This window comes from Diabrotica virgifera, chromosome 9 (genome assembly GCF_917563875.1).
Source record: "Diabrotica virgifera virgifera chromosome 9, PGI_DIABVI_V3a".
In the NCBI taxonomy this organism is placed as follows: domain Eukaryota; kingdom Metazoa; phylum Arthropoda; class Insecta; order Coleoptera; family Chrysomelidae; genus Diabrotica; species Diabrotica virgifera.
In genome coordinates, this window is record NC_065451.1 from 124,030,955 (window position 1) to 124,058,883 (window position 27,929).

At 31.7% G+C, this 27,929-nt stretch overlaps 2 protein-coding genes and 1 long non-coding RNA gene across 3 annotated transcripts; 2 read left to right on the plus strand and 1 right to left on the minus strand.

Annotated features, from left to right (window-relative positions):
• Window positions 1-1,048: 1,048 nt before the first annotated feature.
• On the minus strand, window positions 1,049-3,328 carry LOC126891303 (uncharacterized). Its single transcript, XM_050660482.1, has one exon. It carries the CDS (start codon window positions 3,326-3,328, stop codon window positions 1,049-1,051), a length of 2,280 nt encoding a protein of 759 aa, XP_050516439.1.
• A 1,304-nt stretch (window positions 3,329-4,632) lies between these two features.
• On the plus strand, window positions 4,633-6,061 carry LOC126892678 (uncharacterized). Its single transcript, XM_050662318.1, has 2 exons — window positions 4,633-5,490; window positions 5,555-6,061. Exons 1-2 carry the CDS (start codon window positions 5,396-5,398, stop codon window positions 6,027-6,029), a joined length of 570 nt encoding a protein of 189 aa, XP_050518275.1. The 5' UTR covers window positions 4,633-5,395; the 3' UTR covers window positions 6,030-6,061.
• A 10,172-nt stretch (window positions 6,062-16,233) lies between these two features.
• On the plus strand, window positions 16,234-24,465 carry LOC126892679 (uncharacterized). The gene is made up of 2 exons (XR_007700964.1): window positions 16,234-16,990; window positions 23,497-24,465. It is a non-coding gene; the product is annotated as an uncharacterized LOC126892679 (long non-coding RNA).
• The last annotated feature ends 3,464 nt before the right edge of the window (window positions 24,466-27,929 follow it).

Below are 27,929 nucleotides of genomic sequence, written 5' to 3' on the forward strand. Positions count from 1 at the left end.
GTAGTATATTTATATAGATTCGTGATTTTAAAATAAAATAAAAATTTCATACTATTGTTTTTTTATCTGAGATTGGTTTTAGGTAAGAAGTATGACTAAGAAAGAAATAAAAGAAATTTTTTTTTATTCTTTTTATTAAATTCATAGGTATACAAAACAAATGTCATTCAATGTAGTATATTTATATAGATTCGATATCTTCAGAGCAGCAGCTTGTTTGTAAAAGCTTTCGGCGTTCTTCCAAAAATAATCTCTGTAGCTGATAGGTCTATTTTGAAATTGTGTAAGTTTATAGTGTCCACATAAGATTGGGCTTTTGAATGGAACAATAGGATAATAATGGTCATTTGATCCCATTGTAAAACCACAGGAATAGTTTCCTACTTTCTCATCTTTACAGGTAACTGAGGAATACATTGGTACTGGATTTTCAGAACGGAACGCTAAATATTCATTTAAAATTATTTCATTGTGATATACTTCTGCAACTATAAAGTCACCATCGTCAATTTGGTATTCAGTATTAACAAACACAGTTTTGGATGCTGGAACTCCAATAATTTGTGTAACAAGAACGATAGCAAATAATAAATAAAAAAAATACATCTTCATTGTTGTGGCTCTTCAATACACAGTGAAATTGAAAATCTCTTGTAGCTGTATATATCTTTTAAAGAGAGAGAGAACTGGAGGGGGTAGTAGCGCCTTCGCATGAACTAAAACAAGAAAAAAATATAAAATTAAAAGTGATTCTTTTTGTATTAATTTTTTTATATTTTACGTTTTTTAGTGTGGATCTTGATGTATTCTTGTATGAAGGTCTTCTAAAATGGCAATTGAGGAGTTCATTCTTCTTCTTCCCACCCCCAAGGGAGAGTATCAGTTTCAAAATAATTGACTATTCTTTTATCATCAGTAGGTCTTAAGGCAACTTTATTTTGTTGAATTGTGTAAACCTCATGTTTTTTAGAAATGATAAGATTTTGGGTAGCGTTCGTAACTGTGTGATGAAATAGACAATCAGAATAATCTTTAAAGGTTATAGATTTTAATTCACTTTTTTTATGCCTTTAGCTTTTTTAATACTATATTCTTCTTTTTCATTTAATACTTTTAATGCATACATTTTTGATCGTAAACCTACAAACTCAGTCATAATTCGACCACCATTTTCATCTTTCATTAATCCTAAAACTTTTTTATTACATAGTGGCATGTTATAGGCATTATTTACTGAAAAATTTGATGTGTCAAACTTATTTATATCAGCCCTCATATGCTCATATACATTTTCGTCGAAAATATGATAAATTAAAGAGTCAGTGTCACAATAAAGGAGTTTTGCGTTATCTCCAAATTTGTTTTTAGTATAGTTATAATGGAAGTCGTACAACCAAACTTTAGATAAATCTAAAATAGAAAAACCTATAAAAAGAGGTTTATTAAATGTTATTTGTGTTCGCTTCATTTCTACAACTACAAGATTTTCATTAATAATAGATAGACTATGAAAATTGGGTTTTGAAATGTAATTTCGAACACCATAACGGCCTTCCCACTTTGATAGTAATTTACAGTCCTTGTATTTACGTACATTTTCACAGGTCTTGCCGAAGAAGGAATTTGTCATCATTTTGTAATTATTTGATTCAAATTCATTTTTACTTTTTTTCCTAAGTTCTGTATTTAGATCAACATATTTCTTCACCCAAGGTGCCTGATTGAATTTTAAGACTCTGTAAATTTTATCAAGTTTTAAACCTAGTGTTACTGCTTGTTGAAGAGCTCTGTAATGAATTATATAGTGTTTCTTATCAAATAAAGTTGTTAATAATTTTGTTACTTTGGATTTTGATTTTGGTGGTATTAGATGTTCAGGACATAAGGGTAAATCTTTGTGTATATTAAATAGTTCTTTTGAATAAATAATGTCACATTCTAATATATATCCGATATCAGAGTTTTTATCAACGGTTGTAATATCTGGCATCACATTAGGATCTATCCATTCAAAACCTCCATAAGGTAGAGAAAAACACATTATTGTACCATATAAATTTACAAAATCCCAATATATTAAGTAGGAATCACGATCTTGTTCATTATAGTCTTTACTCATATATTTGTTATTTGCTTTGCCATATCTATTGGATACTTGTGAAATTCCTCCTCGTAGACCTCGTTCGATAAACATTACTTTATCTATGTCATCTAATAACTCAATTTCTACTCCAGTAATCTTAAGACATGCATCAAATGATAATCCTGGAGCTGTGTAATAGTGAAGAGGATCTAAGCCATATGTTTTTAAAGAAGTTTCCCGAAAATTTTCAACAATATCACCTAATAATAATACGTCTGTAGTTAGATAAATTTCCGAAAAATCTTTTAACGTATTATTATGAAATTCTGTCCATATGTTGCATGCATGATTGTAATCATCATCACTAATATGTGTTTTAGTAAGAGTGCTATAAAAAGCATTTTTAGGAGGTAAATTTTCATCTTTAAGTTTTTCCCAAGAATCTAAATACTCATAAGGAAAAACACCTTTTCGTGTCAACAAATTAAATTGGATTTCATTTGGGAAAAACGATTTTAAAATTTTGTTTTGAGAAGTAGTCAAATAGGAGGCAAGCTTATCGATACTTTCAGACATAAATCTATAGGAATCGATAAATCGTAAACTGCATTTAGTACCTTGTACAAATTTTGTAAAGGAAATATATCTTTCTTTATTTAGAGGTAATATTTGAAAATTTCCTTCAATGTCCGTATTTAAATGTTTAATTAGGAAGTGACTATCATATCCCAAATTATGAAATACTATAGGTATCATAAAAGTTTCACGTAACTGTAAATTGCAACATTGATGTGAAGGACCCCTATAGGTTCCAGTCCTGTGGCAATGATCTTTGCATTTAATATCATCATCTGAAAAGGGTTGTGTGCAAATATAACATAATTCTGCATTTAAAAATTGATTTTCTTCTAGATTTGTCAAAGGTGTCATTGGAACAACGTTTGAATAGATATCATCCAGTTTTTTACTGATTAACCCTAATTCTTTAACAAACCAGGATATACAGTCCTCTCCTGTATAAATTTTAAATTGTGTTAATGAATCATCATATGAACATTTTAGTAGAAAAGCTACACTATAAGGTACATGATGTTGAATTTTTCTCATGTTCGCCGTTGGAATGGTAGGATCGGAATACTTTAATAGGAGACATTCTATATCTGCGTAAATGACAAAGGAAACTTTAATTTTGTTCTTAAAATTAGAAAATTTCAAGATTCTCTTATTCCAATTGGGAATTATCATTTTAGTATTATTCATTGTAAAACAGTCCACCCAATGTTGTTGAAGAAGAGGTTCAGATGAAAAATAATTTAAACATCGATCACATATCCACTTTTTAGTATTACTATTATTTAATTGTGTAAAAACTAATTTTGATAAATTTTTTATAAGGACATAATGGTAAATCTGATAGTGATCAATACAAATATTTTCAAAATTAATATTATTATCTCGATTGTCATATTCAATATTTTCATTTGTATAAGGAAGTATTAGTAGATTGACACGTTTTCTAAAGTCAAATTTACTTAAACAGACTGGTGCTATGCTGTTATGTTCAAAAATACCAAAAACGTTTATGGATATATTATTCATTTGTTCAAATTTCCCTATATCTTTTAATCTCATTGGGAAATCAATGTTATCATATTTTAGAACACTTGAAAAATGTGGATATGAGGATATTCTACTAGAATTTGTATTTGGTTGTACAGGAAACAAATATGCCACAACAGACCAAAGGAAACAGTAATTATCATTGTTTTTAATATTAATACAAGATTTTTTATTTTTAATAAAATCAGGTAATTCTATGTAACTAGAACAACCTACTGCTATGGGTATATACTGATTTATATTTACTTTTAAATTCAAAATTTCATACAATGCAAATCCTGAATCTCTCTCCTGAAAATCTTCAATTTTTGATAATATTCTATTAATGACGTATTCCTCATACCACTCTTTTAAATTAGTAGTGTGATCAATTATTTCGTTTTTTGTTGCAAAATGTTTAATATCAGTTTCTAAATTATGAGGTTTAATAAAACTTGCTAAAAATACAGTATTGACTTTTAAAAGTGTTTGTTTTAGTGCCTCTTTAATTTTTAGAGAAAAACTTCTAAATGCCTTTTTCAAAAATGTTTTAGGATCTTTAAAATTTAAATTAATAATTACACCAGTTTTGATTCTTTTATTAAAACTTGACTCTAAATCACGCCATATTAAATTATTATTAGTTTTTTTTTTAGATTTTTGTTTTTTTGACTGTAGTTTTAATAATTTTCGATGTTTCAAATTGTGTTTGTGATAATTTAAAAGACCCAAACCCGTTTCAATTCTATTACGATGTTTAATATGGTGAGACTTATTTTGGATTGCTTTCTTAACTAAATTTATACTTATTTTGATAAATCTGATCCACTTGTTGAACTCCTCAATTGTTCGTAACAGCATTACAACTTTTTCCACTTTCTTCACCATATCCAAAACAAACATATCCAAAGTTTGTGAAGACATGGTATGTTTTATATTATTTTCAAAAATACTGACAACTCATTGGCACTTCTGCTACACTGAAGCTACCGATTCTAAATGAACCGCAAGCAGTACGTAAATGATTGTTTGATCATGTTTGTGCATAGTAATTATTTGTAAGTAGGTATGCATGGTCATTAGATAACAACAATGTTGCAAATAACCATTATTTTAATTATTCATTAAAACATTTTTCTTCACAATTAGATAGATAGCAACAAAGTAATAAATAAGGTATTTTTACAATAATTGGATTCTAATTATATATATGCAAAATTATTCATTAAAACATTTTTCTTGTCAATTAGATAGATAGCAACAAAGTAATAAAATAAGGTATTTCACAATAATTGGATCCTAATTATTTTAAAATAAGTGGAATTGCATAGATATGCTTAAACAAAAAAACAATTTGTAATTAATGACCATTAGATAACAACAATGTCACAAACACCAATTATTTTAATTATTCATTAAAACATTTTCTTGCAATGCACTTATTAGAAAAAAATATGTAATATAATTGCTTTGTTTTCCAATAAGTGCATCTCATTAAAAATGTTTTATGTAGTATTTTAGTAGGTAATAGATAAAATTTTGATATATATATATATATACAGGTGCCTGCAAACGGATATGATATTATACCAATAACAGGTTGAAATAAGTACTAAGTGAGTAACATTTTGTCATTGTTGGTGTATTCATCGTGGTCTCATTTATTGTCACTGTTTTATTTATTGTTTATTGTTGTTCTTTTCTATATATAAAATGTCTGGTGTACCATGTACAATTTTGGTATCCATAGAAGATAGATTAAATTTCCCCACGAAAATGGCTCTAGTAGTCATAAGGCAGCTATTCAGGTATGTTTTTTTTTTTTTTTTTTTTTTTTTTTTTTTAACAATCAGTTTTTGCATTCCATTTCAGATATGGTTTAAGAAGCATATCTCTCCGGAATGATAGAATCTTAATAGACTTAGTATATAACCCAAAGTCCACAACGCTGTCGAGAAAATTTGGTAACTTACCAGTAAAATATATCCGTATGCAAATAAATGATTCTAATGAGATAGGATTGTTTGAAAAAGCAATGAAGAGATACTACTTTGACTTAGAGGAGGAGACAGAAGCTCTTCCTCCTCCTCCTACTACTACTCCTTCTATTAAATCAATTCAGAAGGAACCTTTAAAGAAAAAATTGAAGAGGAGAGTAACACAGCATGTTGAGTCCATTGAACTTGATCAAAATTCACAAGTGTGGTCATTTGATGAACACATTATAGATGATGATGATGATAAAGAAGATCATACCAGAAGAGCGACAATAAGTGAGACCAGAAATGACTACGGCGACGACGATGACGATGACTGCACCACCACATTGATACCTCCTACGGAGTAATTTTGTATTAATATATATATATATATATATATATATATATATATATATATATGAGCAATGTTTCTACTTTTCGGTGAATTTTGTGGGGAGTGTCCTCGGATTTTCTTCAAATTTTAGTATGTTATTGGACCTATTTAAAAAACGTTATCCTGAGAGTTACAGACCCCTAGGGGCCTTAGAGCCCTAGATAGGGCCCGTCAAAGGCCCAAAAAAGGTCCTTTTTGCCGTATATTTGACAGGCTGTATATCGGCTCCCATTTAACCGATTTTAACTTACCAAACGTCATTGTCTTTGTAATTTTAAGTAGTTTTTTCAGTGACAATTTCAAGTCTTTAGTCAATAACCCTGATTTTTGGGACCACTTTAAGTAACGCTAAAAATTTCAAAAAATTACTATTTTCAAAAATTTGTTAAAAATCTAATTTTAATCCGATTTTCATTTTCTGGACGACAGTTTAAAGGTATTAAAAAGGGCTTTAAAATGATATTTTGTGAGTTAAAATCCGTTTAGTAGAAGTGGAGATAAAACAGATTGAAAATAGACATTTTTGTAAAAATCGCGTTTTTACGCATTTTCAAAGTGCTGGCACCTTTTGGGGTATATATTAAATTGTACAAAAATTTTTTCACAGGTAGTTTTTTATATAAATAATAACGTTTCATTGGAGATTTTCTTGGCCCGAGCCTCTATCTACCTCATATAACCCTCTAAAAATGAGTATTTTGTACTCAAATGAGGCAACTTAACAAACAACTTACGGCTTATTTCTATCAATCAGATAGCCTGAAGACTTTATCTATCACAGATTATAAAAGTAGAGATTAAAACCTTTTATTTAAGGGGTCATACAAACTTCTACGTAGCCTACAAGTACAGTTATGATATTTCAAAGTCTTAACTAAAATCAAAGTATCAATTCTGTGAACGCTATTTTTATAGACTAAGAGCCGCTATAGATGAAATTTGATAATTATTTTAAGCACGATAAGAGCCTAAAACTTAAATAGTAGAACCTAAAAGAAAAGCTATGAACACTCTGCCGTCACTTTTTAGAGGCACACACCTCGACAGTGGCGCATCAAACATTCCACTTATGGAGGGGATAAATAAATTAAAAGGTACCCTCCCTCACTCCCAGAATAAATTTTTTTTATTTTTTAAAGTTATACGTGATTCAAAAATAAGACTCAGTGTAATTTCAACTCGCCTCCCCTGTTTTCCTACCCCCACCATCAAAAAGTTCATTTCTCGTTTTTTATTTTTTTTAGGTGGGATATAATCAATTTTAAAATTTAAAAAAATTCACACGTATACTTGTGGCTTTTACAAAACATGCCTATTTTTTATAGACACGTAGGTTGAGTGACATAACCTAAAAAAATTATTTTTTTATTTTTATAAACCTTTAAACGAAAAACTTTTTTTGGTGATGGCTGTTGGACTATTTTGTTTTAATCTTGTGTATTTTATCAAATGCTATATTTCTAATTTATTTCAGAAGTTTCCGTAAGGTTCTCCATCTTCAAAAATCCAAAAAATTGTTTTTCGAGGGGGTTTTTGGGACTTTCAACGTATTTCTCCAATTTTTAAATATTCTACAGGACACAGTTACTTCAATTTACATATAACCTATAAAGAAACATTAATTTAATCTATTTTAAAGTCTATAAAATAGGGAAAATCACCAAAAATCCCTTAAAAAACAGTTTTTTTGGATTTTTGGTGGTGGGGGAAGGGGGATGGGGGAGGCGGGTTAAAATTACACTGAGTTTTATTTTTTAATAACGTAGAACTTTAAAAAATTAACAAAATTGAATTCTGGGTGTAAGGAAGGGTACCTTTTAATTTATTTATCCCGTTCATAAGTGGAAAGTTTGATGCGCCACTGTCGAGGTATGTGCCTCTAAAAAGTGACGGTATAGTGTTCATACGTTTTCTTTTAGGTTTTATTGTTTAAGTTATGGCCTCTTATCGTGCCTAAAATAATTAACAAATTTCACCCATAGCGGCTCTTAGTCTATAAAAGTAGCGTTCACAGAATTGATACTTTAATTTTAGTTAGGATTTTGAAATATCATAACTGTACTTCTAGGCTACCTAGAAGTTTGTGTGAGCCCTCAAATAAAAGGTTGTGATCTCTACTTTTCTAATCCGTAATAGTTAAAGTCTTCAGGCTCTCTGATTGATAGAAATAGGCCGTAAGTTGTTTGTTAAGTCACCTCATTTGAGTAACAAAATACTCATTTTTAGAGGGTCATATAAGGTAGATAGAGGCCCGGGCCAAGAAAATCTCCAATACGAAGTTATTATTTATATAAAAAGCTACTTCTAAAAAAAATTTTGTACAATTTAATATATACCCCAAAACGTGTCAGCACTTTAAAAATCCGTAAAAATGCGATTTTTACATAAATGTCCATTTTCAATCTGTTGTATATCCGCTTCTACCGAACGGATTTTAACTCTTGAAATATTGTTTTAAAGACCTTTTTATTACCTTTAAACTGTCGACCAGAAAAAGAAAATCGGATTAAAATTAGATTTTTAACGAATTTTTGAAAATAGCAATTTTTTGAAATTTTTAGTGTTACTTAAAATGGTCCCAAAAATCAAGGTTATTAATTAGAGACTTGAAATTGTCACTGAGAAAAGCACTTAAAATTACAAAGAAAATGACGTTTGGTGAGTTAAAATCGGGTAACTGGGAGTCGACATACAGCCTGTCAAATATAGGCTAAAAACGACCTTTTTTGAGTCTTTGACGGGCCCTATCTAGGGCTCTAAAACCCCTAGGGGGCTGTAACTCTCAGGATGACGTTTTCTCAATAGGTCCAATAACATACTAAAATTTGAAGAAAATCTGAGGACCCTCCCCACAAAATTCACCGAAAAGTAGAAATATTGCTCATATATATATATATATATATATATATATATATATATATATATATATATATATATATATATTGTTACAACTTTTTCAAAGTAACTTTATTCAAACTCAAATACAATATAAACTTTAACAAACTGACAACTGTCGACTACTAAATCTGAATTACAACTGAACTATAGAATGTCAAACACATAATGTTTATATAGTTTTCTGACGTTCTAGATGTCACCAGACATTTCTGGGTTATTCCATGACATCCAGAATATTCTCGTACGTGACTACTTCTTCTTTCACGTCGAGGGACTCTTTCTATGTAGGAACAATCTACGGAACTGTCATAACACTGCTCCCTCCTTTATAGTTATTCGCCTCGAATAACTGGTCTATCAGGGTCTGGTTGAAGCCAACAAGGTGGATCAGTTCCATGATATGGGGCTAATCTCTCAATGTGAACTACCTTGGGTTTACTTCTCGCTGAAAACTGGATGCGGTAGACCAGATCATTTATTTTCTTTAAGACGGTGTACGGGCCTTCCCAGTTTCGTTGAAGTTTCGGACAAAGTCCTTTCTTGCGTGTGGGATTGTATAGCCATACTGGATCACCTCTTTCGAAAGTTGTCCCTGTAGCTTGCACATCGAACCTGGACTTGGCTTTATCACTTTGAAGCTTCAAACTTTTACGAGCAAATTCGTGGACTTTTTCCAGTTTTTCTCTTAAGCTTTCTAGGTACGTCAGGGATGAAGGTTCTTCTTCACAGGTAGCCAATTTTCCGAAAATAAGATCTTGAGGAAGCTTCATTTCTCTTCCGATGATCATCATTGATGGAGAATAACCGGTTGCTTCATGTTCAGAACTTCTGTAGGCTAACAGGAATAGAGGTATTAGGGTATCCCAATCTTTTTGATTATCAGCAACAAACATTGAGAGGTATTGACAAATAGTTCTATTATGTCTTTCGATCATTCCGTCTGATTGTGGGTGGAGAGGCGTAGTTCGAGTTTTCTTAATACCCAAGATTTTCATTAATTCTTGCCATAATTCGGATTCAAAATTTCGTCCCTGATCAGAATGCAACTCTAAAGGAACTCCATGTCTTGATACGACGTGTGTTATGAATGCTTCTGCTACAGTCGTCGCTTCTTGATTAGGAAGAGGTGCAATTTCAGGCCATTTTGAAAAATAATCCATTGCAACCATTAAGTACTTGTTACCTCTCTCTGTCGTTGGAAGTGGACCGAGAATATCAACTGCAAGTCGTTCAAAAGGCTCTCCGGAAAGATATTGTGCCATTTTACCACGACTTCTTGTTCTAGGGCCTTTTCTACCGTTACATAAGTCGCATTTCTTACACCATTCTTCTACATCTCGGCGACAATTGATCCAATAAAATCTGTCTCGAACCCTGGCCAGTGTTCTTTTTACTCCAAAATGTCCTCCAGACAGGCTGCTATGAAGTTCTTGCAACACACTTTTAATGTGTGATTTTGGCAGTACCACCTGTTGAACTATACGTACTCCATCGGAACTTTCCCACTTCCGATATAACAAACCATTCGAAAGATGCAAGGATTCCCATTGAGCCCAGTACGCCTTTATAGTTCGACTGTATTTAGATATTTCCTGCCAAAGAGGTCTTACTCCATTTTTAAGCCAATCTCGTATAACTCTTAAGTCGTTATCTTTCTTTTGACTCTTCTTAATGTTTTCCAGAGAAATCTGGTCATTATCTTCTTGCTGTTCAACTGTGGTCATCCGCAGACTAACTTCTTCGGTTACATTCTCTTTTTGTGCTAGCTGATGTTGGCTTTGAACTTGTAATTCATTTAATGCATTTTGGTATTCTTGAAATTGTTTATTTAACACATTCTTCTCTTTCATCAGTTTTTGACATTCGTTTTCCAGATTGGACTGTGTAGTTTTTGCATTATTTTGAATTACCTTACACTCTTCTTGCAATATTGTCACCTGTTCTCTTAATTTTTCTATTTTATTTTTACTAATCGCTAGGTGTTCCTTCAAATGGCTAACTTCAAATTCCAGTGTATTTTCTTCCTTTCTATGGTCAGTTGTAGGAAATCTGTTTCCTAGTGACCATCTACCATCATTTCTAGTGAGACTTTGCGACAGGCTTCTGGATGTCGAACTAGGCGACCTTCTGATCTCATTCTTGTATTCTTCTTTTCGTGCTTGGGATCGGCTTCTGCAATTGGATTTTAGATGTCCCATTCTTCCGCAGTTAAAACATCTTCTGTTTTCATTTCGAGGTTTTTGTTGGATATTTTGTAGTAAGCTTAATATCTGGGATAAAACTAGTTGTTCATTATCTGTGGTTGTGACTTGCTTATTTTCTGTAAATCTTATTTCTTTTAATTGTGGAAGAGATCTAGAAATATTTTTCGCCGCTTCGTACTCCTGAGCTGAGATTAGTGCTTTATCTAGCGTTTTGTGGTATTGTAATCGCAGAGCCTGTTGCATTTCGATATCATGCAGTCCATCTATGAAAGCCTGTATACCGATTTGTTCCAGAAAATCTCTTGGTGCCTGAGGATATGCCAAATGTAATAATCTTTTAATATCAGCTTCAAATTCTTGTAGGCTCTCATTATATTTTTGATACCGAACTTTAAGCTGACTTTGAAAAACCTGCTTCAGATGTTGTTGGCCATATCTTGTTTCTAAAGCTTGAACAAGTGAGTCATAACTAGGTGAATCCTGAGGAAGAAATTGAAGGACGGTTGCTGCCTGGCCTCGAAGCGACACCACCAAGGAAGCTGCCATTTCTCTCTCAGTCCAGCCATTTGCTCTTGCTGCAGCTTCAAATTGGAAACGATAAGTTTCCCACGCTGTTTGGCCATCAAACGTGGGTGGTTTTAAAATTTTGCTACTTCTAATTATGCCTGGATCAACGATGGAAGAGGAAAGGGCTGTTTGTTCGGATTCGATATTAGTAACTGAAACAATATGAGATAAAGAAGCTTGGGTATTAATTTTGTTTGCTAACTCTACTATTTGTTTTTCTAAACTATATTTCAAATCGTTTTGTTGCTGCTTTAAATCGTTTTGTTGCTGTTCTATTTTATTTTCTAAATGATTTTGTTGTTGGTCTATTTTGTTTTCTAAATAATTTTGTTGTTGTTCTATTTTATTATCTAAACAGTTTTGTTTTTCTTCTAATATATCTATTTTATTAGTAATTCGACTTACCTCTAACTGAAAATGCTCGTGAATTTGGGACAAACTATTCATAATTTCTACCTCTGCTTGTCTACGCCTCTCCTCCTCTTCTTTTCTAAGCTTTTTATCTTCCTCTTTCTCTTCTTGCCTACGTTTCTCTTCATTTTCTTTCTCTTCTTGCCTACGCTTCTCTTCATTTTCTTTCTCTTCTTGCCTACGTTTCTCTTCATTTTCTTTCTCTTCTTGCCTACGCTTCTCTTCATTTTCTTTCTCTTTTTGCCTACGTTTCTCTTCATTTTCTTTCTCTTCTTGCCTACGCTTCTCTTCATTTTCTTTCTCTTCTTGCCTACGTTTCTCTTCATTTTCTTTCTCTTCTTGCCTACGTTTCTCTTCATTTTCTTTCTCTTCTTGCCTACGTTTCTCTTCATTTTCTTTCATTTTTAAAAACCATGCTGGTGGTCCGGATGTATCCATTTCCTTCTCAACTTTAGATGATCTGGTATTTACCATAAACAATTCTCAATATCTTCTTCAATATCTCTTAAATCCCACCGCTGTCACCAATGTTACAACTTTTTCAAAGTAACTTTATTCAAACTCAAATACAATATAAACTTTAACAAACTGACAACTGTCGACTACTAAATCTGAATTACAACTGAACTATAGAATGTCAAACACATAATGTTTATATAGTTTTCTGACGTTCTAGATGTCACCAGACATTTCTGGGTTATTCCATGACATCCAGAATATTCTCGTACGTGACTACTTCTTCTTTCACGTCGAGGGACTCTTTCTATGTAGGAACAATCTACGGAACTGTCATAACAATATATATATATATATATATATATATATATATATATATATATATATATATATATATATATATATATATATATATATATATACTGCAATTTATTTTTTGGTTTTTTTTTGTTTTAGAGGTACAGTACTGTGTGGAGATTGTAAAATTGTTTTTTGTTTCTGCAAACTTTCCTTAAGAATTCACTTAACTTCATTATATTGTGAGGAAACACTTCCAACAAGTGCAGAATGGTAAATGCATCAGAAACTGAAGAACGAGCTAAAATTCAGAAAATAGCAGTTGAGATTATAAAGGCACCTATGATAAGACATATTTTTATAACACTACTGGCAGTCTGTAAAAATCCACGAACGTTAAGCCCTAACGATTTAAGTAGGATTATTAATCACCACTCACATCGTGTACTCCCAAGTATTGTAACAGATGCATTTTTTCAAAACTTCAACTTGCCAGTTGAACCAGAGGAGTCCGATTATGATTCTGATGAAACAATTTGTGAATAATAATAATGATAATTGCAGCTATATTATACATATATATATATATATTTGTTTGCGTTATGCTTTGTACATGAGGAAAAAAAAATAAAAAAAAAATTTTGACAATATGAGTTTTATTTGTCACAAGTAACATTTTCAATATTAGTAATAAATTTATTCATTAACCAATCATGTATTACATTTACAATTTCTAGAGAACAACTTAAGGTATTGATAGTATTTACATTGCAATGGATTAACATATTGCATGAATTTTGTTTTAATACACATAATTTTGGACAGTTCATTGTAGCTTCTATATCTATAATTTTATTACACAAAAACTTTTGGAGTGTCTTCTTTTTCGGACTTCCTTTGACTACAATTGTATTGGTTCCAATAATATTTTTAATGTACTCACTAATAGTTTCCATTGAAATATTATTGGGATGTGAACTATTCCAATTTATTCCATGTATATTGTCGGTTATCCACTGAAGATGGTGTTTATGTTTTTCTGCAAAACAATCCAAACTCACAGGATAATTGACAAATGTATGATGCCACACACGTGTATATATATTAAATATACATATTTCTTTAATAAAGAACTCGCTGTCTTTATATTGGAAACCTTGGATATCTATAATAAACATTATTGCACTTTTACTAAATTTGATAATGGATTGTAGATAACAGTACGATCATGAATTATTAAACAGTATACTGAAGTGTTGTCTGGAAAGTTTTCTGATGATTCTAGTTCTAATCGCACATCTATAGCACCACCTTTTACTGCTTCGTTTTGGTGACTACAATCTATGATGAATATCGGTGCTTTTTGTATGAAATTGGTTAAGGATAAGCAAGGTTCGCTTTTACCTTGAAAATAATATGATTCTTGAAACCTTGCATACATTTCATAAGCAATGGCATAGTGTTTCTTTTTAAAATCAATATTTAAATTATCATATGGATAAGCCTCAGAATTCAAATACACTTTTAAATTAGTCAAATTACAATGATCAAAATCGCTATTATCTCGTGTTTTACTATTTTCTCTATCTGTCTGAAAACCTACAATCATGTATCGAGGCACTTCGCTTTGTTTAACTGTCATGATGGTCCAATCGTAAGATTTTGTTTTTGGTAGAACTGGTAACTTTTGTAAAGACCAATTTCTGAATGAAATTTCCAAATTATTTTGCATTTCCAAGTGTTGTAATAATACCAATTTTTGTTCATCAGAAACAGATATATGAGGTACTTTCCACATAATTTTTGTAATTTTAACTTTTGGAGTATCAGTAGCGCCATCTGTCGTTATAGTTGCGTTAAAATCAGTATGACTGCGAACCAATACGAGTTCCTGCTGTAAATTAATAATAATTTTTTTAAAATCTTCTCCAAAGCCTAAAATTTGTTTCAATGGAATGCAAACGTTAAAATAACCCGTTGTCGGTTCAACAATTTTAGGATGCTCCGTTATGGACCAACCAGAATTGGCATTTTTAATACAATCATTGGGAGTAAATGATGCATATCCTTTTAATGTTGATGTGATTCCAGGAAATCTAGAACGCGCAATTATTGTTCCTCCAAGTTCATATCTACATTCTTCAAATAAATGAAGAAATCCATTATTGATAAAACTGAGTTTCGTACTGTAATGGCCTTTTTCTTGTGATATCAAGTTTCCCTCCAAAATTATATAACTCTCGCTGGGATATGTATAAATATTTTGTGATTGAATTGGTATTCTAATCTCATCATTATTGTCTAAAGATGTAGCTGAATATGGAAGGTGTGTATGATATTCAGAGTTAATTATAGATTCATCTACAGGTACAGTTTTAATGACATTAAGTATACTACCGTTCATTTTTTTTGTATGTAACTGTACACCTACAAAAACACTTTATAAAATATTCTTTGATAATAGTAAATAATTTACAGCGACACAAAAATCTTTGCTTCTTCTCCTTCTTCTTCTTCGTTTTCTTATTCTGCTTCTGTTTCGTAATTTTTAACTTTTAATCCTAAGGATATTAAGAATAAAATATTTTTCTGTGTTAATGGTTTGTACGTTGTCTTTAGACTAATAGGACTCAATATTTTTCTTTCTTTTATATTGTTCCACTCAATAGGATGTACATTATATAATACAACCATGTTTTTAAATCTTTTTTAAATGTAGTCTTATCGTTACCACCTCACCATTAAAATTGATTATATTTCCATCTTGGTCAACTATTTTAAGGTTAATTTCTTCAATATGACTTGTATTTATTGGTAAATAAATGACGTTAGCAGGAATTTCCACAATGCGGTGTCCAGGTGGAACTTTATGAAAAAACATATGGATCATATGAGTACTCTTTTCATTATTATGAGTATTTGTAACTAAATTGCACTCAACCCCTATAGAATTTACTCTTGTAATATTTACAGGATATTCTGAAATATGTTTGTCTGGTTTTGTATGTAAGAGTGGTTTAAAACCGAGAAGAGAGCCAATGTTATTGGGTTTTTTGAAATCCACGGTCCTGTTATATTTTAATTCACTTCTTAACGTATTTCTATTTGCAACTAACGTGAAGATTGTTTTATCAGTTGCAGGATTATTCCTTTCAAGCCATTCAATGTGTTCTTTTAAATATTTTTCAATATCTTCAACCTCGTATGCTCCATTTGGAATCGTAATTTTTTGAGATTTACCAAAATAAAATGTGTTATTACTTTCATCAACATTCGGAATAGAATTATAACTTACGAAATCAATAAGACCTAACACATATTCGTTTTGATCACTTAACGTGTAACGATGAGTTACTACTATCGTTACTAAAATGTTATTCCGATGGGAACTAGGTATGCAACCAACTTTACAAGCACTCGTATTAGAGGTTGCAGTTGATAGACGATAAAGTTGGTAATATCTGGTAGATTAGAGTCTAGCAGTTGGCAATGACGATATCCGGCAGGGGTGTATGTCATATCGGCCATAGCGGCTGGCACTTCACTTGAATTTTCGTTCTTGTCCGATCAAAAAGTCCTCCGGTGGCCATTGTAAGAATTTACCTTTTTGTTGAAATAAGTTATAAGAAGATTAATTTACGTTGGAGGAAGTTTTTATTTTTTTGTTTGGGGTTGTGAAGAGTTTTTGGTTCCAATATTTTTTGAAGAAAACAATGGGTATGTATGAAAAAAAATATCACTTAACTATGGTTTGCCATTTCTTTTTCATGCTAAGAAAAAATAACCATCTAAATCATTTTTAATACCATATTTAGATCATATGAAAAGCATTGCTATTCTTTAATTATCACTTTTTCAATACTTCTAATATACACTCACAGGAAAAAATATTCTTAGAACTACATTTTCACTCTCAAATAAATTGAAAATCAATGATAATTTTCATTCTATCATGTATATAACTCCATATAGTAATCTTTGATTACAAGATCCACATTTTTTTTGTCCAAATACTTCCTTATATTCGTTTAAAAAGGCTTTTTCCAGTCAAGAAGAATCAAGGTCAATGAAAACATATACATCAAACCTCACTTTTTCCGTAGTTTTTTTCTCTGTCAAGTTCTGATAAGGTGAAACACCTTTTTATAGAGGCCCTGTTTCTTAGATACTTAAGGAAAACCAGCTAATAGAAGGTTTTCTGTTCTTTTAGCCACTGGAGGGAGACTATAACAAAATTTAAGTCACATTTGGATGCTTCATTTATTTATGGAATAAACAATCATTTTGGTATTATTTTGGGTTTGGATTGGAAGAGTTTTGGATGTTTTTTTTTCGTTTCTGGAATAGACACTGAGTTCTACCGACACTAGCAAGTACCTCCTCGTCAATACTCTGTGTTGCTGTTCCTTACCTCCCGAGGATTGGGAAGATCGGAGGATACGTACCTGGCTCTCTCATCATCAACCTCACCAGGATTTTGGAGAAGCCACAGGCCTACTTTTGTAGAAACGCCAGGTTTTTATAATAAAATTTGAATTTTCAATCCTTTTAAATAATAGTTTTCAATTTTCAATTTTTTTTCAATAACTCAAATACATAACCTTAATAATAATATAAATTCACCTTCTTAAACCATATTATCTTTATAATATTCAATAATTTTTTTTTGTCAACGAATTTTATATTTCATTTTCATGATTGTATCAGGTATTTAAAATAATCTCAGGATTGTAAACTATCTGGGACGATACTGTGCACACTATCGAAGGGTTTATTTCCTACTCAATAATATTTATTCCATTCACCAGATATTGTCAGGTTGTCACTTCCGATCAGATACGGGATTGTCAGCCAATCTTGTATTCTACAGTAATAATTAGTTTGTACATGCATATTTAGATCAAATCACTTCCTTAGTAGAATAAATTCATTACATATATTAGTTTTTTCATACTGTAAAACCTGCATTATCGACAGGAGTGTACTACCATAGTACGTCGGATATTTAGCTAGTGTATAAAATTGTATATAGGGTTTATAGGTATTTTTTTTATTAAATGTGGTTGTACATACTTATATGTTTTATTGTCCTATCATTTTAATAGTATCTATTAATAGTATTAGTTAGGTACAGCAATATAGGTCACGTGGAGAAGAATTTATTCAATTCTTCCCTGGCGCTCAACACTACTTCTGAATATCTTCTTGGTCAATAGTTCTCTTCTTGTCATTACTCCTTATATTAATTTATTTTCTTTATCATTCAAGTATTTCAGTAGGTACCGTCTTACTAGGGCGTGCAAATACGGCCTGATCCTTCCCTGAGCCCTACTGTTTAGTCTCTTCAATTTCCAGCTAGCCTATTTCTGTAAAACTTTAGTCATTGATTAAGCTACCCCATTCAAACAGAATAATCATACGTTACAATTGGCGCTCGCCAACGTGGAGCCCGACTTTCAGTAAGACAGTACCTTTCTTTATTTTGTTGCTTATTGTAAATTTTTCTAGTAAGTATCTTTCTGGTCTATTGTTGTATATTTTGTAATTATATAGAGATACATTTTTGATTCCTTTTGTACGTTATTTGGAAAATACACTAGTGCACTTATATTGCTGTATTGGTACTATTTTAATTTATTTAAAATAATAATTGTAAATCGTGAGTAGGATAATATTTGAACAGGTGTATTGGTTGACATTTCGGTCTGGTCGGTTTGGTGATACCTGGATATTTATTCTGAAAAATTTTGAATGATTTATTTTTTTTGATATCTAGGTACATTACTACTTTTGATTTAGGTTCAGCCACAATATACTACAGTTAGCTAAATTTTTGCTTACCATACCTATATATAATTTATAAAGTTTTCATTTTTTTATATACATTTTCGTTTAAACATTTACTTAAATTATTTTAAATATCTACCCCAAATATATATCTCGGTTATATTTGGTTTGTCGGTTTGTTAGGTCGTTAGTTTAGCAGCTCGTTGGTTGAGCAGCTCGCTTAGTAGATTGTCGGTTAATTGGGTCGTTAGTTGTTGGGGTGGGTTCGGTTTGTCGTTGTTGGGTTGGGTTTATTGTTACTAAATTTTTCCTACTACCATGTGTACCTTTCAGCCAGAACATTTGTTAGTTAGGGAGTTAGATTATGAGCTGAGGATAAGGGAAATAGAGGTTGAAGAAGCCGCTAAATGTGATAGAAAACGCAGTCTATTGCGTGGTGCTCTTAAACAGGAGCAAGGAAATAGGAGTTTACGTCAGATTTCAGCTGCAGCTATTCCTTTCCTGGAACAACAACAGGGAATAAATGAGACACTAGAGGATCTTACGCAAAAGATAAATAATTTTAGAGGGACTGTCCATGATAGCATGTATTCTAGATACATTTCACGTCTTGCTCATATCTCTGGTCGTGTCCACTTATTATGTTGCTCAGATGAGGAGCAACAACTTTACAAACGCTCTATGTCCATTAGGATTCTCAGTCTAGAAGGTGAACTCGATTCTCGAGTAAATCCTCTAGCCACGTCCACTCCTGTTTCTTCAGTTCAAGCCTCTAATTCCTTGTTACATCCCAAGCCTGTGCAGGTACATAAGTGGGGAGTTTCGTTTTCTGGTGAAGGTCATTATGACCAAGTAATTTCATTTTTAGATAGGGTAGAATGTCTTCGTGTTTCGAGAGGTGTGAGTGAGGAAGATCTTTTTTCGGCTTCTGCCGAATTATTTACAGGCCATGCTTTTACGTGGTTTATGAACAACCGTGGTAGCTTTACCACTTGGACTGGTTTGGCTCAGAAACTAAAATCCGATTTTCTGCCTTATTCTTTCCAAACTGATCTCTTAGACGAGATCAAGAACCGCAAGCAGAAACCTGGAGAATCAGTGACTATGTTTATTAACACTATGTTGGGTATGTGTAGTCGTTTAGATACTCCTTTAACAGATAATGCAAAAATTAAGATAATTTTAAAATGTTTGCTACCTTTTTACCATGCCCAATTGGCACTTGTTGATATAGCCACTATCGAAGACCTGACAGATAAGTGTAAACGGTTAGAGGAAACTCTATCCTGGTCTTTTCATCCTCCTACAACACCTAATTCTGGTGCTGGATTTAACTCTTACTCCTCGAGAAATCGTTCTTGGCAATCTAGACCCCATACACCGAATGTGTCTGTGACTACTTATTCTTTGTCTTGCTGGAATTGTCAGGTTGTTGGTCACGCATTTCGGGATTGTACCAGACCCCAAACACGGATTTTCTGCCACGGTTGTGGTAACAACCTCTGAGAAACTCCATCGTTTAGATGATCTTCAGACTTTACCCCCAATATTTGCAGACATCAGGAAGAAGTTAAAATCTTCTTACCTTAAGTCACAGAGTCAATACAATTTGAGGAAAAGAGATTTGCGATTCTTTGTTGGTGATCGGGTATTAAAACGTAATTTTGTTAAGTCAAGCAAAGGTGATGCTATTTCTGCCAAATTTTGTCAGAAATATGTCCCATGTGTTGTCAGTAAAGTAATCTCTCCTTTAATATATGAACTAAAAGATAGTTCGTCCAACAGGAAACTTGGTCGATTTCATATAAAGGACTTACTACCAGATAATACTGTCAACGACTTAGCATCTTCGTCGTCAGAAGAAGAAGATTAACTTAACAATATTAATCAAGTTAATTCCTCTTTCTAAATTTTAGAAATACTCGATTGTTCAATGAATAGGTTAACGATTGGATTTTGATTTTAGTCACCAGATAGGTACTCTATGTTTTATCTATTATAGTAATTTTTCTAGCTTTCCATATTCTATGTATGTTAGATGTCATTAGTTATTATTGAGATTTAGCTTAATTTGGCTTATTATTGAACTGGTATGGAACTGTAACACCTTGTATGTGATTATGCTTATATATGTCATCACTTGTAGATTAGTGTATCTACAAAATAGGTTTAGATTATGTTTATCTGGTGTTGTGTTTAATTTTGTAGTTTCTACTGGAAAGTTATTCCAATGCTTAGTATGATTCCTTGGTACATTAGCTTATTGTGGTCTAAAGAAGTCATCATGATATTTGTTTTGGTAAAGGCAATTTGAGTATACAGTGTGATTCCAAAGTTATACTTCATTGGTCAAAATTTAATTAAGTTAATTGAGATAAAAATTTATGATAAAGACTATGAAGCCATTTCGTTATGTACCGTATTGAATATTTCTTAGGAAAATGGTTTGCCTAGCTTGGCTATGCAAATACGTGGGTTCGAAACTTGTATTACTTATCAACTGTGCACATGATAGGAGACGGATTTCCTGGCTCACAGTTGCCTAGTCCTGGGTCATACCTTAATTAGTTCAGATGCTGAATTTTTATGATAGAATGTTTAATCATCATTTTAATCATGCACTAGGCATTCTTATTCCATGTTCAGTTTATGATCATTCTATAGAGACTTAGTCTTAAACTTGTCTGTCTATTGTATACTTACTCTCCTTTAGTTTTATCAATTTATTGTTCTGATAATAATGGTAACTTCTTGGATATCAGTCCTATGGAAATATGGTAGCTTTTGCCTACACCAAGGGATTATTGTGTTCGAGCATCAGCTTTCCTGAAAACTCATTATTTTTGTTTGTATGTGAATTAGAGTCAGGATCAACGTCCTGTTGTCTGTGCGTGACTAGGGAACATTTCCTTAATCTGCAGTTTCTTTAGAAATTGATTTACTTGTTCTCTAGTATTTACTTAATTGGATTTATTTATAAGAGTTAATAATATGTGACTTCTTGAAGTATTTCATGAGAGATGATTCCGAAATATTGGTTAGCTTTTTCTGGCTATTCCCATAAATTTGTTGTAGCTATAGCTATAGTTAGAGAATCCCAGAGTAAGCTAACTTCTGTTATGTCCACCATTTAATTAGGTAGACCTCCCGTTGCATCTGATACAAATCTGATGATCAGTTGAGTGAGGGTCATATTACCCAATATGTAATCATTATTAGCACATTGAGTGTTAGGTTGTAGCGTTGCTTAATTAAATCTGCCTGATTGTTCCACCTTGGATATGCTTCCATATAAATCTATTGTCCACAGTCGGATCAATTTAGGATAAAAGGCTTGCTACAATAATTTCTTTTCTTGTCAATACATAACTCTTATATTTATTTTGGTTTATACTATGGTCTATGTTTTAGCTTTTTGGAACTGGCTACGAGATTTCTACTGATTGTTCACTTTGGATATGCTCTATTTAAATCTGTTGTCCATCGATAGAACAATTTTGTACTACTCGTCCCACTTGACTTTTTTGAGAATAGAATTTTTCTAAATTATGGAATTTAGTAAAGGGTTATAATAAACCTTAAGTATGTATGTTGGTACCATATGAGATATATCGGGCATTAAGACAACTCCATTTACATGACTCATAATTTGCGGTTAGGTATGATCGATCGAGTCAGCTGTAAGTGTAAGTTAGTCGTCGTATAGGTTATATTGAGTTTTCTATTCGAATATTGTTGTTATGGTGTTCTTGTTGACTATAATTTGGGGTTTTATAGAAATCTACTGAATCAACTTGAACACAACTTGGTCTTTAGGATATATATCAGAGTTTGGACGATGTCCTACGGTAGGTTAGTTTAGAGTAGTGAAGTATTCGTAGGTTCGTATTATATTTTAGAAATTTGGTTTGGTCACGCCTGTGTTGGATCCCACAGCGTGTGATTTTTTCTCTGTGGATACTTGTATGGAGTATCTATATGAGTATATATATGTATATGCATAATAAAAAAAAAGATTGATCATAGGATCAATTTTTTTTTACAAGTAATGGGGGAATGTAACGATGAGTTACTACTATCGTTACTAAAATGTTATTCCGATGGGAACTAGGTATGCAACCAACTTTACAAGCACTCGTATTAGAGGTTGCAGTTGATAGACGATAAAGTTGGTAATATCTGGTAGATTAGAGTCTAGCAGTTGGCAATGACGATATCCGGCAGGGGTGTATATCATATCGGCCATAGCGGCTGGCACTTCACTTGAATTTTCGTTCTTGTCCGATCAAGAAGTCCTCCGGTGGCCATTGTAAGAATTTACCTTTTTGTTGAAATAAGTTATAAGAAGATTAATTTACGTTGGAGGAAGTTTTTATTTTTTTGTTTGGGGTTGTGAAGAGTTTTTGGTTCCAATATTTTTTGAAGAAAACAATGGGTATGTATGAAAAAAAATATCACTTAACTATGGTTTGCCATTTCTTTTTCATGCTAAGAAAAAATAACCATCTAAATCATTTTTAATACCATATTTAGATCATATGAAAAGCATTGCTATTCTTTAATTATCACTTTTTCAATACTTCTAATATACACTCACAGGAAAAAATATTCTTAGAACTACATTTTCACTCTCAAATAAATTGAAAATCAATGATAATATTTATTCTATCATGTATATAACTCCATATAGTAATCTTTGATTACAAGATCCACATTTTTTTTGTCCAAATACTTCCTTATATTCGTTTAAAAAGGCTTTTTCCAGTCAAGAAGAATCAAGGTCAATGAAAACATATACATCAAACCTCACTTTTTCCGTAGTTTTTTTCTCTGTCAAGTTCTGATAAGGTGAAACACCTTTTTATAGAGGCCCTGTTTCTTAGATACTTAAGGAAAACCAGCTAATAGAAGGTTTTCTGTTCTTTTAGCCACTGGAGGGAGACTATAACAAAATTTAAGTCACATTTGGATGCTTCATTTATTTATGGAATAAACAATCATTTTGGTATTATTTTGGGTTTGGATTGGAAGAGTTTTGGATGTTTTTTTTTCGTTTCTGGAATAGACACTGAGTTCTACCGACACTAGCAAGTACCTCCTCGTCAATACTCTGTGTTGCTGTTCCTTACCTCCCGAGGATTGGGAAGATCGGAGGATACGTACCTGGCTCTCTCATCATCAACCTCACCAGGATTTTGGAGAAGCCACAGGCCTACTTTTGTAGAAACGCCAGGTTTTTATAATAAAATTTGAATTTTCAATCCTTTTAAATAATAGTTTTCAATTTTCAATTTTTTTTCAATAACTCAAATACATAACCTTAATAATAATATAAATTCACCTTCTTAAACCATATTATCTTTATAATATTCAATAATTTTTTTTTGTCAACGAATTTTATATTTCATTTTCATGATTGTATCAGGTATTTAAAATAATCTCAGGATTGTAAACTATCTGGGACGATACTGTGCACACTATCGAAGGGTTTATTTCCTACTCAATAATATTTATTCCATTCACCAGATATTGTCAGGTTGTCACTTCCGATCAGATACGGGATTGTCAGCCAATCTTGTATTCTACAGTAATAATTAGTTTGTACATGCATATTTAGATCAAATCACTTCCTTAGTAGAATAAATTCATTACGTATATTAGTTTTTTCATACTGTAAAACCTGCATTATCGACAGGAGTGTACTACCATAGTACGTCGGATATTTAGCTAGTGTATAAAATTGTATATAGGGTTTATAGGTATTTTTTTTATTAAATGTGGTTGTACATACTTATATGTTTTATTGTCCTATCATTTTAATAGTATCTATTAATAGTATTAGTTAGGTACAGCAATATAGGTCACGTGGAGAAGAATTTATTCAATTCTTCCCTGGCGCTCAACACTACTTCTGAATATCTTCTTGGTCAATAGTTCTCTTCTTGTCATTACTCCTTATATTAATTTATTTTCTTTATCATTCAAGTATTTCAGTAGGTACCGTCTTACTAGGGCGTGCAAATACGGCCTGATCCTTCCCTGAGCCCTACTGTTTAGTCTCTTCAATTTCCAGCTAGCCTATTTCTGTAAAACTTTAGTCATTGATTAAGCTACCCCATTCAAACAGAATAATCATACGTTACAAACGTTATAGGAGGATTGATTTTAACTGAAAGGATAGAACTTCTCCCTGAAACAGTGAAAGTATATGACATCGTGACGACTTTCGTTCAAATGAAAACACACTGGTAAAATTATTATTTTTATTGACATAGAAATGATAAACATAACTGACCACAATTATAACTATTATATGATTGATATCTATCATGATTATATAGTACTTTACAAGGTCCATTTGATAAAAAGTAATCTCTTACTTCCAGAGGAGGACGAAGGTTGCCAAAACTATCAAAATAAATAACTGTTTTTCCAAATTTTTTGTATGCTGTCCAGTGAGTTCCAGAACCTGTATCATCATCTAAGTTTATAACAGCACATTCATTATTTCGTATTTTCTTTGGTAACTGACTTTTCATATATACACCACGAAAGTATGGAATTTTAGCACTAGTAGCAAAATATTTTATATCAATATTAGTTAAAGGACGTTTAGGCATGTTTATATTACAGTTTTTCCTAAAAAAAGACCCATTCCATTTTTATGAGGTTTAAGATAGAGTCCTTTTCCCATTGCTACGGCTTCCATGGTTCTGTTGGGTCTTTGTGATTCTTCTAATTGTTGTTTAGCTGCACGTGCCTCATTTATGACTTTTGCCACTCCTGCAACGCCTCCTGTAACGGCTCCTAACGCTGAGAGACCTGCAAAAATGGGAATCAAGGGAAGAAAACCACCACTTTTCGGTACTGGAATCACACGAGCGGGCAATACTTTTTTCTTAAATTTTTCAATAACTTTAAGAGCAAGCGAAATACCGCTATATAAATCTCTTGGTTTATGTCTAGTTAACGCTTTTCTAATTTCTCTTAATAATACATTAAATTTTATTTTTTTTTTGTTCTTTTTTTAACTTTGACATTTTTACGTTTTTTCGTCTTAGCACTCGTTCTTCCTCTTTTAATGTTTTGTACTGCAACCATTTCTATACGATGTTTCAATATATACTACAACATTGTTCTACACAAACTATCTTATATATTTTTTTTTCGTTTTCGCTTTTTTGCTACTGCTAGCACTGGATATGTGCTAATTTCATTCAATTTTATTTTTTATCTCTTGTGCTTTCATTATTATTATTATTGTCATCATCATCGTCATCATCTGATACCGATAATTTTCTTTTTAAACTTGTATGAACATGTTTTGGTACAGTTAGAGATTTTTGTTGGGCTTCTTCTTCTCCTTTATTAATTCTAAAATTAATTGGTGGTGGTCTAATTTTAGGCATAATAATTTTTTTAGGTTTTCTGTTGATTCGTTTTAATGATTTATTAGCCTTAAAATCATCAATTTGTCTTAAACAATGTTCCATAGTTTCCATTGATTTATTCATTATATTTCTAACAGTTGATATTGACTTATAACAACTTTCAAGTACTTTTGGACAACTTTTTGTATACCCCATTCCTAATTTGACTTTTGCATGCATAGCCCCACTTACTCCTAGAGCTGCAATTTTTTCACCTAAAGAAGCATCTTTTGACTTATATCTACCATAAGCATTTTCAGCTAAAATTTTATCAGCTTGGTGGCGTTCGTTTAAATCATTTGTAGAACTATAGGCTATATCATGATTCTTGCAAAAATCATCAAGAGGATTTATACCAACATCTCCACGTTTTAGTCGTTTTCTAAGCTTAGTACCAGGTCCACAATATCTGTATCCTCCTGGTATATGAAGTTCAAATGGTAGTTTATTAATTAAACTGTTTACAACACCAGTTCCTGAATAATACTTCATTATTTGACCAACTTCTACATAATGATTATAAAACTAGTGTATTAGATATTTATAGTCATTTTATAAGTTAGTGTTTGACGATATCGTTGTCTCTTATGAACAAATTTAAAATTATTAAACAAAAAACTAAACTAAATATATGCAATCATGATGTTCTAACAGAAAATACACCGAAACATGGGTTACTTCTTCCAAATACAATTCAATGTTTAATTGTCGGAAAATCTAATTGTGGAAAAACAAATTTGATGATTAGTCTATTAGAACATGAAAATGGGTTAAAGTTTGAAAACATTTATTTATATTCAAAATCTCAAGACCAACCAAAATATTTATATTTACAAGATTTATTAAAACCAATTAAAGGTATTAAGTTTTTCACGTTTACTAACAACGAAGATATTATACCACCCTGTAAAGCGAGACAGAATTCAGTTTTTATATTTGATGACGTAGCTTGTGAAAAACAAAAAGTAATTCAAGAATATTTTAGTATGGGTCGACATAATGGAGTTGATTCATTTTACCTAAATCAATCATATGCCAAGATTCCAAAACATTTGTTACGTGATAATGCCAATACTATACTTACGTTTCGACAAGATGAACGAAATCTTAAACATATATTTGATGACCACGTAAGCCCGGATATTACTTTTGAAGAACTAAAACAAATCTGTTCACTGTGTTGGCAAGAACCGTATGGTTTCTTTAGCATTTTTAAAGATAAACCAATCAATAATGGACGATACAGAAAGGACCTTGATCATTTCATACAAATATATAATTAACAATTTGAACAGATCAGATCAGTACCCTTTAAGAGAGGAACCGTTCAAAACAGTTCAAAGCAGTTCAGACACTTGTTATGATGACAGATCGTATTTTGAAAAAACAAATTATTGCAAAACGTAAAATTATTAGAAATAAATTAAAACTTTTAAAACATGGAGAAGTTATAAAAGAAAAAATTTTCTCACCAATAACAAGACACTTAAAGGTTATTGAAACAAAACTTAACAAACCGAAAGATCCATATAAAGAAGAGGAATTTGGAACCAACTATGATGAACCATTAGATCGAATTAACAACGAAGAAGAAGAAGGAGAAAGCGAAGAAAAAGAAGAAAAAAACGAAGAAGAAACCGAAGAAAAAAGGAATGATGTTGATTTAGAAAATTTTCATGCACTACCTAGAAAATATTTACAAAATATGCAATCTGATAATAAAGAATTTGATTCTAAATATGGTGTGAGATATATTAATGATAAAAAACAATTCTTTATAGGAGATTCACAAATACATTTTGACAATTCCAATATAGTACTTAA